The 12,287-nt window shown below is 50.3% G+C and overlaps 1 protein-coding gene across 1 annotated transcript in view; it reads right to left on the bottom strand.

The window, feature by feature from the left end:
• The window catches only part of PDE2A (phosphodiesterase 2A), a 294,371-nt gene that overhangs the window by 15,550 nt on the left and 266,534 nt on the right, over positions 1–12,287 (bottom strand). Inside the window, exons 15-21 of the mRNA XM_066619415.1 lie at positions 7,352–7,391; positions 6,608–6,671; positions 5,352–5,430; positions 3,536–3,713; positions 3,072–3,184; positions 2,763–2,840; positions 2,037–2,159 (exon numbers count right to left, since the gene is read on the bottom strand). Of these exons, the coding sequence (XP_066475512.1) occupies positions 2,037–2,159; positions 2,763–2,840; positions 3,072–3,184; positions 3,536–3,713; positions 5,352–5,430; positions 6,608–6,671; positions 7,352–7,391 (675 nt within the window). The remainder of the gene's footprint in view (positions 1–2,036; positions 2,160–2,762; positions 2,841–3,071; positions 3,185–3,535; positions 3,714–5,351; positions 5,431–6,607; positions 6,672–7,351; positions 7,392–12,287) is intronic.

The raw sequence follows: 12,287 nt of genomic DNA, 5'->3' as shown, positions 1-12,287 counted from the left end.
TGGTCCCCTTGAATTTGTGCAATCCGCTTTTAAAGACATCCAAGCTACAAACCATCACCACATCTTGTGGCAATTAATTCCACAGACTAATCATGCACTGTGTTAAGAAATACCTCTGTCTTTCTTAGATCGCTTGCTGGTCAGTTTCACTGCATGACCCAGCCTTCTTCTAGCATTATCACATGGAAGAATAAGTGGCTGGCTGAGATGATCTACTAACACAGAGCCAATCCAAACTAGGACTGTGCTGCACTTTGCAACAGCAGAACACAGTTTCATTGTCATAAACGGTTATGCAGAGGCACACACAGGACACCGCTGGTGGCCATTTTAGGTCTGCTGCTGCAAATGGTGGTGGCCCCGGAGGCCTGCTGCTGAAGCTGGCTATCTCCAGCAGTGAACGTGAGCCAGGGGGTGGGGACAGGAGGTGGGAGGAACAGAGTTCCTGGCCAGGGAGGAGGCAGGTGGGAGGTGGGAGAGGGAGGAGCAGATATCTGTGGCACCAGCATGTGCCTGGTCCTAAGCCCATTCGCTGTCCCCTTGCCTCTCCCTTACTCTCATCAGACTAGGTCAGCAAAACAGCTGACAAAGATCCAAAGAGACCCATTGGGGCAGCAGAAGCTCGCTCTGGGGTAAGGGAACAAAAGCCTTTCCTGCAGGATACAGTGCACTCGATTGGTGCAGCTGCATCTGTGGGAGTGGCAGCAATGTTTAGTTCAAGAGCATTCATTTCTGACATTCATTTATTCAAATTCATTTATTAGGACAGACAAAAGAAAACATTTATTTACTCAACGTGTAGTTGGTCTGTGGAATTCCTTGCCACAGGATGTGGTGATGGTATTTTCCCTAGATGCCTTTAAAAGGGGATTGGACAAATTTCTGGAGGAAAAGTCCATCACGGGTTACAAGCCATGATGTGTATGTGCAACCTCCTGATTTTAGAAATGGGCTATGTGTCAGATGCAAGGGAGGGCACCAGGATGCAGGTCTCTTGTTGTCTTGTGTGCTCCCAAGAGCATTTGGTGGGTCGCTGTGAGATACAGGAAGCTGGACTAGATGGGCCTTTGGCCTGATCCAGCAGGGCTCTTCTTATAAATTTCAAGATCAGGCCCGGCCTGAGCCCCGGTGCGGCTTTGAAATTTCTTCTGCTGTGATCACGCCCCTGAAAAAGCTAGGCAGGAGGAGGCGTGTCACATGCTCCCTTGTCTCACTCCTTCCTGCTTGATCCCTTCCAACAAACCAGAACAAGTGGATGCAGCATTTCCTGCTTTATTTAAAGGCACCTTGCGAGAAAGGAAAGGGGTAGGGAAGCGGATCAGGGCAGCTGTGTCCATGGCCGGCTGGAGGGAGGCAGCCAGGGACTCAGGGCAAAGGATACCCTGATTCTCTCTGCTGCTCCTTGCAACCCGACATCTGGGACAGGCCACATCACCTGCCTCATGAATGGGCCAGCCATGCTGAAGACTGCTGATAACTAGCAAGGTTAAAATTAGAAATGAGCAAACTTCCTCATTGCTCACATTAGACTGACTCAGAAATAGACCAAGCTATTCCTGGCATCTCAAAAAAAAGAGAAAAAGATAGACTTGTTTTATTTCTGAGTAATCTCATGAGCCTCCTAACTCCCTCCCCTGCGGTGGTGTAGCTAGAGGGAGTGCAAAGCATTAAGTTTTGCAGGTGCCTGAACACGCTGTACAAACTGTGCCCCTCCTTCAGATCCATTCCAGGCGATGGGAGCAAAATGGAGGCTCCCCTCTTTCTTTTAAGAACCGTTATCCAGCCTGGCTGGGATAGCAACGGTGGCAGTGCTGTGGCTGGGGGAAGAGTGAAAGCCCCTTTAAGGTCCATAGCCCTCAGGGAAACTACATTTATCAAAGGTTACTGGAGCCTTTCATCCTGTGATATACAAGCAGAATTCCAAGGAGGGGAGGGAGACATCGCTCCTTCTCTCTTCCCATGCTTAGGAAGGGAGAAGAATTGGCAACTGCCCCAGCCACGTGCCACGTGCAAGGAAGACACTGCTCATTGCTCACCATAGATGTGTCATCCTCAGGAAGAGAGCGGGGTGTGTAGGTGAATTTGTCGAAGTGGGAGTCAATGGCTGAAACGGGCTTGATTCCCTCATCAAGAAGTTTGGTGTATTCATCATCTGAGACCTGGAAGAAAAGCAGGGCACAATTTCTAAAGGGAGAAATACTTTGTGGCTGTTTTCAATTCATTTAGCAATCATTTGGGTGGGCAGGCAGGGTTAAGGGTGACAATGGTCAAGATTTTCCTGCCAACGCACATTTTTCCAGCTTCAAACAGAGCTGTCAACACTCTGTGTGATTCCCAGAGGGACTTTCCTCTTAGCCTATAGAAAGTCTGCAACATTTATCCACTAATAGATTTGAAAACTTCTAATCATTTATAACGTTGCCACTGTTATTTTGTTGTTAAAACAATTGATTACTGTGAACATAAGCACTTATATAGCTGGCCTTTGTTCTATCCCAAAAGCATCATTCGGCCTCCTCTCTCAGGCCGACTGAGACTCTACAGAATGATAGTTCTTATCAATATGCAAATGTATTTATCACTAATGAAAATTGGCAAGACTTTCTTCAATCTGCTGAGAGCACAGGGAGGCAGTACAATTCTATTCATCCATACCTCCAAGATGGAGCATGGCCCAGCTGAGTGGATTGGACATGCCCCAGGAATTAGGGTGAGAAACACAGCTGGCTGGGTCTTTCCAGAACGCCCCCAGCCCTCCCTACCTTCATATGGTACATCATCATCTCATTGGCCACATGGCTCCGGTACTGCGCCTCATGGACCTTCTTGTAGAGCAGAGACTGGAGAGGCAAAGACATGCAGCACTCAATCACTCCAGCAAGTGGGTGACTTCAAGCACATCACTTTCCCGCACTGACATCCAAAGATTCTCTGCATGACTGGGGGCTTCATGATCACCTCCCCACCCCCAAGAAAGGATCAGCGGTGATACGGTCCCTTGTGTCAGGGAGCTGTTGGGCTCCACTCAAGTCGTCAAGAGAAGGCACTTGGGAAGAAAGAGAGCTGCTTACGTGGGCAATGCTGATGCCACAGTAGATGGAGAAAGCCGTGGCCAAGTCCTCGTCAAACTTGCTGAACCAAGGCCCATTGATCTTGTTCACAAGCTCAGCCACTCCAATGACCTCTGGAAGGAGCAGAGAGAAAGAGGACGATTGGGGTGCTGTTGTGGTTTGGGAGAAGAAGGAACATCCTGGAAATGTGCTCTAGAGCCCACCCCTCCCTCTCCTCCGCACTTCCTGTTTGATTCCTGCCCTCTCTTCCTTTTCCAAACCAGGAGGAGAGGCTGGTGCATCGCCAAGTCAGAGGGAGCCAGCATTTGCCATGCTGTCTCATGCACCAGAAGGTCCCAGGCCAGACCTGCATGTGGGGAGCTGCTGAGAGGAAGTTCCGACAGGACCCCTTCACACCCAGCTTTCTCCTCAGCCCCTCGCTCCACTCCTGCCTATTCCCCTGCTGAGTTGCTGGGTCTCCTTACCCTGATTCTCATCCTTGATGGGGAAGCAAAGGATGTTCCTGGTATGGAAGCCGGTGCTGTCGTCCACACCTCGATAGAAGAGGGGATGCGAGTATGCATCCTTGATGTTCAGGATCTTCCCCGTGGTGGCCACATGACCTGCTATGCCCTGATCTGCTGGTATCCGGATTTCATAGCTCTGTAGTAGAGAAAGGTGTACAACACACAAGACATCAAGTGCGTGCGAGACACTGGCTGGGCGTCACAAAAAGGTGTCTCATACTGTCCCATCTCCCCCTTGGTCCACTAGTCCAGAACTGTCTCCTCTCTTTCCCAGCTCTGCTACCTGAAATGCTGTTAACTGGTGCGGTCCAGGATCACACCTAGAAATGCTGCAGGCAAAGCATTTGCTGTATCTCCAGGGCTCCTTCCCTGCCCAGAACTTGGAGACACCTAAGACTGACAGTGGAGAAAGCTCTCCAGAATAAAAAGAGACAGAAGCCAGAAGACACCAGGGACATGTGGTGGGTAAGGAGGCAGGTGAGTCACAGCCTCCCCACCAGAGTCCCTCAAAAAGTGCCGCTGCTGTGTGAGGCACCCAAGAACTCACAACCCATGTGCAGAGCGGTGGAAGGGCACCGCATGGTGGTGGAAGGACTCCAGTGGGGAGGCTCACAAGGCTTTTCGAAGGACTCTGGTGAGGAGGCTCTGCCTTGCTTGCCTCCCCACCCACTGTATGTCCCTGGCAGACACCCCAACAACAGCTTGGTGGTGGAAACTCAAATTGACTGAAAACAGTGGGAGAAAAAATGATGTGAGTGTCAAAGTCCCCCAACATGCACGTTCTCGAAAAGGATGGGTGCAAAACGCTCCTGATTCCATTCACATCATTCGTAATGGGTCTTGCTTGGATTCAACAGCCTTGGGAGGTGGGGGTGGAGAGGAACAAATACTGAATCTGGCAGGCACCCTTGGCCAACATCATTACCAGGCGTGTGCTGAAGATAATTGAGCTGAAAGGAATCTGAGAATCCCCAGGTCAAGGTCACATATTTCCAATTTGAATTCACTGTTGAAATATATAACATCAAGCGCTCTGAAATTGGATCTGTCAAGCTGGGATTCTGAAGGTTGGTGCCCCATAGAAAACACTGGAGTTTTGCACCCTTCCATGTCTCATTCAACAGGATATACCAGCCATGCACTGTACAGACCAAAAGAAGATGTGGATAGCAGTAGCTTAGCCGGGGGTGGTGGTGGTGGTGGTGCGGTAAGTACTGCAGGAGTTACGATGTGCCATTTAAGTGGCCCCTCCCACTTACCATCAGTCATTCCTGCGAGTGGCAGCAACACACACTGCATGTTGCCATTTGTGCCTGGAATGGCTCTGATGGCAAATGGGAAGGGCCCCTTACTTGGTATGCAGTACTTACTGCACCCCCCCCAGTCTACACTACTGGTAGAGAACTTTGCTGGGTAAGACTGAGCACCCATCGAGTCCTGCTTCCCAGGACTTCCCGGAACAAGGGCCCTTTCCTGCTCAGATATTTATTCTCAGTAAAAGTGGGTGAGCAGATTTGTTCCAAGGGCTCTTGGGGTTTTTTGGGTGTCCCCTTCAAAGGCGGCCACTGCTTATAGCAGCAGATTCTATGCATTCCTTCTGCGCAGATCTGTTCCGGTTGCTCTGTTTTGTACCCTTCCCAGCCTTTCAAGGACCTTTTGGCAACGGGCCAATGGGAACTGTCCATGGTGTTCTGTCCATGGTGTTTACCTATACTGGGCATGTGCCTCTACCCCCCCACCTGCTTTGGTGTTTCCTCTTTCCAGGGGTTCTTACCTCATCATCCACGACACCCCCATCAAAAACCTTGGCCACCAGTTCATGGCTGGGTCTGTCCAGCAGGAAAACAGAACATCTGCAAGAGAGCAACAGCCCCATCCCAAGGTGAGCTGGAGGTTTAAAGAAGAAGATACATGCATCTCTCAAAAATGGAATGCCCTTTGGCCTAGACTCCCCTGCCAAATACTAATTTTAAAATGAGGGATGACATGGGCCAAGTGGACTCTGCACATGCTCAAAGGCATTCACAAATTTATTACTATTTCACCTAGTATTATCAAGAATTGCTGGGGGGGAGGCGGTGCAACAACCATGAAAGTGATGGTGACCTGACACCTTCTGCTTTTTATTCTCCAGCTCAGTGTCTGAGTTGAAGGACTGCCACACAGGAAGAGAGCTGCCCCTCACCTTCCCAGTCTTAAGCCCCTCTGCTCTGGCCCTAGGGCCCCAATGTGAGCCAGGTGCAGTTCTGGGCCTTTGAGACACAGGTCAAGCCTTCACTTACACTGAAGTGGCAGCACTCACTGCCCCATCCCACGCCCACTCGCTCCTTCCAGGCACTGATGCTGACCCCAGTCGGCTTGCCTGGATTGGAACCTCTGCCTGCCTGCCATCAGGATGCAGAGGAAGTGGAAGAAGAGCCATACATGGCAGCTTCTGCAGTAATTGCCCAGCACTGCCAACTAGACACGGGGCTGTTGGGAGGGAGAGCTCCATTTACTTGGCACTTGACTCGAGGCAGATGGGTGCATGTGACGTCAGCATATGCTATGGGGGTTCTGGGCTAAGAGAAAGGCAACTGCCAACTGCTGGCAGGAATACCTCCCAACTGAGGAACGTTGCCCCACACCCCCAAACATCCCTGAAATGAGGCCTCCAATTTTGCTGCCTACAAATGCAGCAGCCATGTTGCATTTTGCCCCCACTCTGGTCACAGTGCTCCAAGCAAAGAGGGACCATGCTTGTTTAGTGACAGCAGAGAAGCCTCTGCCCGGGTTTCTCCAAATCCTCCCAAAGCCCATGATGGGGGGCAGCAAGGGAAGCAGAAGTCCACAGGTCTACGCCAAGGATTGGCCCCCCCTCCCACTGGAGGTGCCTGCCCTCAGAGTGAGCAGTGGAGTCAGAGTGGGCCAAGTCTGCCCTGGGATCTGGCCACTGGGTCTCTGGGGTCCCCAAGAGGGATTTGCATGCAAGGTCTTTGCCTTCGATGGGCTTCAGCTGGGAGGGGAACCTGAGAACTTTGGGCGGCTCACATTTCTGCGTTGCTGAGATTCCGGGCCTCTGTGATGATCTCTTGTAGCAGCACCGACACGTCATCTGTGAGACGGGAAAAACAGCTGGTGAGCAGCAGGTCCTAGGAGTGGCTTGTCAACGTGTGTGTGTGTGTGGGGGGGGAGATGGCAGCCACCCATCACCCCTGTCTGAAGTTTGTTGGTGACTTTTATTGAACATGTTTATCCCTCCCTCTTCCTTCAGCTCAGCATGGGCAGCAAATTGGACCCCAAGGGAACAGAGCAGGTACCAAGAGGGTGATGGGCCACCCACCAGCTAGTGTGGATGGAAACGCTGGAAGCAGCTTCCAGAAGATGTACAGAATGAGACTTGGGCAAATTCCCGGGGGAGAAAGTTTAAGAGCTAACTGGAGGAGCCCACCAAGAGCACAGCCCTCCACATCCCCTCAGGGGTTCTGCCAGGATGCAGAGATGGAGCGCTTCAGAAGCAATCCCCAGCACATCTCAATTTGGGTTCAGTTCAGGTCTCAGTTCACTCACTTCACAGGAGGAAGCTGAGGCAGCGAGGAAGGGATTTGATCCAGATCACACAGCATGTCTGACGTGGGATGTCACACCCAACTCCCTATCCAGCAGCCCACAGGGGCTCACAGGGGAAGGATTAATTCTGTCACCCAGGATTCACCCAGAGCCCTATGCGTCACCCCCGCCCTTGAGCTGCCCACTGCCCCCTTCCCACGAGGAGAGGGGGAGGAAAGGACCTACCAAGATGTGTGAAGAGGTTCTTGGCCACTTGCAAGAGAGCCTAAAAGGAAAAGGAGGGGAAATGTATTGAGCTTGCCATTCATTCAGGACCCAACCCTATCCAATTTTTCTTAGTGCTGCTGTGCCATTGGGGTATGCACTGCTTCCTGTGTTGGGGAAGCGGTCAAAGAGGCCTCCTCCAGGTATGGGAACATTTGTTCCCTTACCTCAGGGCTGCATTGCAGCTGTAGCAGTGCGGGAAAGTTGGATAGGACTGGGCCGTCAGTCAAGTCCAGAAGGTGATGTTCTTATGTTCTTATGTGATATCACTTATCCCCACCCCAGCAAGAATCCCAAAGAGCCTTGCAATGGAAGCAAGTAGCTAACAATGAAAACTTTCAAACTCTTTTGAAAGCACAGTGGATTTTTAAAATCTACCCCCACTCCAAAAAACCCTCCAGAGCTGTTGAGAATAACTGAAAAAAACAGTCAGCATTGACTTGGAACATGAACAGTTCACTTGGAGTCATATATCTGATTTCAGCATTTTGTGCTTTGCCTTAACAAAAGGCTGCAGTGATGGGAGAAGTTGCTGCTGTTAGACTTCTGACCTCTAAAGGCAGAGGAGCTCCGACCTCCAGTTGATCCAGTAACACTTCACACCAAATCCGTTTCCAAGAGGAAGGTATCAGCAATAAATTAGAATCAGATCATTGGTTGGCTAGTTTGATGAGGAAGTGGGGACTGTTGAGCAAATCAGTGTTTTTTTGTTACCAGCAATATTTCCCACGGCCACTAGAGGGCACCTTGTGTGCATGGTTGGCACAGAAGCACTCCTAGTTCTAGCAGAGTTTATGAGCGGTGGTGGAGAAATCCAGCTGGCCGTCAATGACAACACCGGACTGAAATGTTCCCTGCAAATCTTGTCATCCCAGTCTGCTCACTGATTTTCAGGGAGAAGTCCTGGTGAACACACTGACAGCCTCCCTCCTGGTGCTGCCATTGTTTTTACTCAAAGTCTCCCCTCCACAACATGACATATCAATGTAGAACAGGGGTGCTCAAAGCCCAGCCCGGGGGCTACTTGTAGCACTTGGGGGCTCCCAGACTCTGGCCCTTTGGAAACTTGCTGGAGCCAGTGCTGGCCCAATGCAACTACTTTCAGCATGAGGGTGACTGTTTGACCTCTCACCTGAGCTGTGGGACGAGGGCTCCCTCCACTACTTGCTGTTTCACATCTGTGATGCAGCAGTGGCAATGAAAGAAAGGCCGGCCTTGCTTTGTGCAAGGCCTTTCATAGGCCTTGAGCTACTGCAAGACCTTCATTCATTCATATAAGTTCCATCCTGCAGCTAAGCAGGGTCAGGCCTGGTTAGTACTTGGATGGGAGACTGCCTGGGAATACCGGGTGCTGTAGGCTTATATCATAGTCTTTCGAGACTGAAGGTTGCCAACCAGTATAAGTTCCATCTCTAATAAATTCATTTATGTACATTTATTCAAATTTTAAATATAAATTAATTCTTTTTTTCCCCCAGCTCCCCGACACAGTGTTAGAGAGATGATGTGGCCCTCCTGCCAAAATGCATGGACACCCCTGATGTAGAACCATATTGAGGGAACTAAAACCTGTTGCCTGCCACCCCCCAGGGAAAGAAGTACCACTGTAAAGCAGGTAAAAAAGTGACCTCTGGGGCAATTTCAGGGAAAACTTCTGTCCCCCTTTACTCCCAGTTTCCAAGTCAATAGCTTTCCCCCAAAGAACTAGGAATCAGCGACAGACTCAAAATTCTTCCAAGAGATGTCCAGGCACAATTGCCGTGAAGCCTGAATCTGCCCCACAGACTCTAGATTCAGCACAAGATCACTCTAGAGTCTTTCCATGAAAGTGTCCAAGAAAGATCCCGAAGCCTCCCCAGGCAAGATCACTTCCTTGCTGAATGCTGGCTCTAACCAGCAGGAAGTTTCCCCAGGGATTAGCCTCAGCCCCAGTGCCGTCTGTCCCCACCAGTTCCCTCCCCAAGATTTTTATGATGCTCCTCTCCACACCTGCAAAGGCATCCCACCTCCACTCTCTGTACATCAGTCTGCTGAAGAATAAAAGGAGAGCCCTGCTGGCAAGAGGAGCTGGTCAGATGCCTCTAGGAAACATCCTTCTCCTGCTGAATCCCCCTCCCAAGACACACGTCATCTGAATACGGGTAACCCATTGACTGAACAGCAGGCATGTCCACTGCAAGTCTGCCTAGTCCAGTGCTCCTCAAACTGGGGGTCGGGACCCACTAGGTGGATCACGAGCCAATTTCAGGTGGGTCCCGATTCATGCCAATATTTTATTTTTAATAGATTAGACTTGATGCTCCCATGGTATGTGACTGCATTTGGGGAAACGTTAAAGACCTGTACTTTTAACAAGCTACTCTGTTATATTCTTTTAACAATGATAGCAAATGGGACTTACTCCTGGGTAAGTGTGGGTAAGACTGCAGCCTAGGATTATTAAAAATTTTCTTGCTTGATGATGTCACTTCTGGTCATGACATTACTTCCAGCGGGTCCTGACAGATTCTCATTCTAAAAAGTGGGTCCCGGTGCTAAAGGTGTGAGAACCACTGGCCTGGTCTATGGAGAGCCCTGCTGGATCAGGCAAGGCCACTCCACCTGGAGTCAGGCATCCTGACTCCAATCATGGCCAAGTCTACCAACAGGGCATGAAGGCATCCCCAGCTAGACTGCCTCCAGAGAGGTTCTGCTATTGATGGGGATCTGTGGACCTCCGCACAAATGGGTCTAATTCTCTTCTCAGTTGGTGGCCATCGTTATAGTAGCAAAATTTCAGCCATTCTTTTTTTCTCCTCCTCCTCCACATGCTTTTTCTGGCATAAGAACATAAGAACATAAGAACATAAGAACAGCCCCACTGGATCAGGCCATAGGCCCACCTAGTCCAGCTTCCTGTATCTCACAGCGGCCCACCAAATGCCCCAGGGAGCACACCAGATAACAAGAGACCTGCAAGGCTTCCTGGGAATTGTAGTTAAGAACATAAGAACAGCCCCACTGGATCAGGCCATAGGCCCACCTAGTCCAGCTTCCTGTATCTCACAGCGGCCCACCAAATGCCCCAGGGAGCACACAAGACAACAAGAGACCTCATCCTGGTGCCCTCCCCTACATCTGGCATTCTGACTTAACCCATTCCTAAAGTCAGGAGGTTGCGCATACACATCATGGCTTGTACCCCATAATGGATTTTTCCTCCAGAAACTCGTCCAATCCCCTTTTAAAGGCGTCTAGGCTAGACGCCAGCACCACATCCTGTGGCAAGGAGTTCCACAGACCGACCACGCATGTGATGGGTGTGGATCTTGCTGCTGCCCATTGCCTTTCCCTCTTCTCCAAGGCCTCTGCCATCCCCCATTTGGACTCTAACAGAACATCACGGGGGGGGGGAAGTGACTGGGGGGGCTGGGCAAGGGGGCAGTGGGGAAAGATTTGACACCACCCACTTGTGTGCCCCTTTTGCACTTCAAATGGCACCTTCCACCTCTTTCTCTCTCTCTCTCTCTCTCTCTCTCTCTCTCTCTCTCTCTCACACACACACACACACACACACACACACACACACTCTTTCCAAACCCACGTTTATAGGCACACATCAGCTGCCTTCTCCTGCACCTTGAACTTCAGGGATTAACAATCCAGATCTCAACTGCCTGGGGAGGGGGTTGTTTAGGCCTATAGCCAGGGCTGTCAGAAACAGGGAAAGGCAGTCACTTTTCCCCATAGGGGGGGTTAATGATCTGGCCCCTTTCCCCTGTTCCAGCTGCCACTTCCCCACGGGAACATTTTGGAAGCCTTTGAGCAAAAGAAACTTGCTTTTTATTATTATTACGTTTGTTTTAGCAAAACAACAAGAGATCATCAAATCCCTGCTCAGAACTTCCAGCTAATCCTTTTGCTGAAATGTGACAACATAATTCCTCCCCGGGCAGCAGGAATATGAACAGGGGATGGCTGCACGGTGCACATTTGCAGAAGCAATCCCATTCATCTTCAGTAGGGGACCGGCAGGCTCCCATCCTTGTCTTCCAGTTCTAGTATTTGGGGAAAAAATCCATGACCTACTGGTGGGGAAGCAGCTGGCTACTGTTGGGGGAGAACATAAGAACAGCCCCACTAGATCAGGCCATAGGCCCATCTAGTCCAGCTTCCTGTATCTCACAGCAGCCCCAACAAATGCCCCAGGGAGATGGTGTCTGGCCTGGACGCCTTTAAAAGGGGATTGGACAAGTTTCTGGAGGAAAAATCCATTATGGGGTACAAGCCATGATGTGTATGTGCAACCTCCTGATTTTAGAAATGGGTTATGCCAGATGCAAGGGAGGGCGCCAGAATGAGGTCTCTTGCTATCTGGTGTGCTCCCTGGGGCATTTGGTGGGCCGCTGTGAGATGCAGGAAGCTGGACTAGATGGGCCTATGGCCTGATCCAGCGGGGCTGTTCTTATGTTCTTAACACCTGATAACAAGAGACCTCATCCTGGTGCCCTCCCTGGCATCTGACATCGCCCATTTCTAAAATCAGGAGGTTGCACATACACATCATGGCTTGTAACCCGTAATGGATTGTGAGTCTCCCACATGTTTGTCTTCCCTCCCCCACCGCTCCAGTAATTCTGGTTGTTCTTCTCAGATGATCTGCATCCTGGAGGACCGCCTCACCTGGGAGGTGCTGGAGAAGCCAGCACAAGTTTCACATTATTTTTACACAGGCCTGTGAAACTGAGGGTCAGAAAAACTTTTTTCCCCAAAAACTTCTGGTGGTTTTACACAAATAAACGGTTTTTATACGAATGATTTAAGTTATGATGTTTATATGAGTCAAGCTTCGCTGCTTGAACCATTCACTAACAAGGCTAAGCCGTAGCTCCAAAACTAGACATGATAAGGCAAAACT

Source organism: Tiliqua scincoides, chromosome 3 (assembly GCF_035046505.1).
Source record: "Tiliqua scincoides isolate rTilSci1 chromosome 3, rTilSci1.hap2, whole genome shotgun sequence".
NCBI classification, from domain to species: domain Eukaryota; kingdom Metazoa; phylum Chordata; class Lepidosauria; order Squamata; family Scincidae; genus Tiliqua; species Tiliqua scincoides.
The sequence above is the reverse complement of the archived record's forward strand: the minus strand, read 5'-3'. Positions and strand labels throughout refer to the sequence as shown.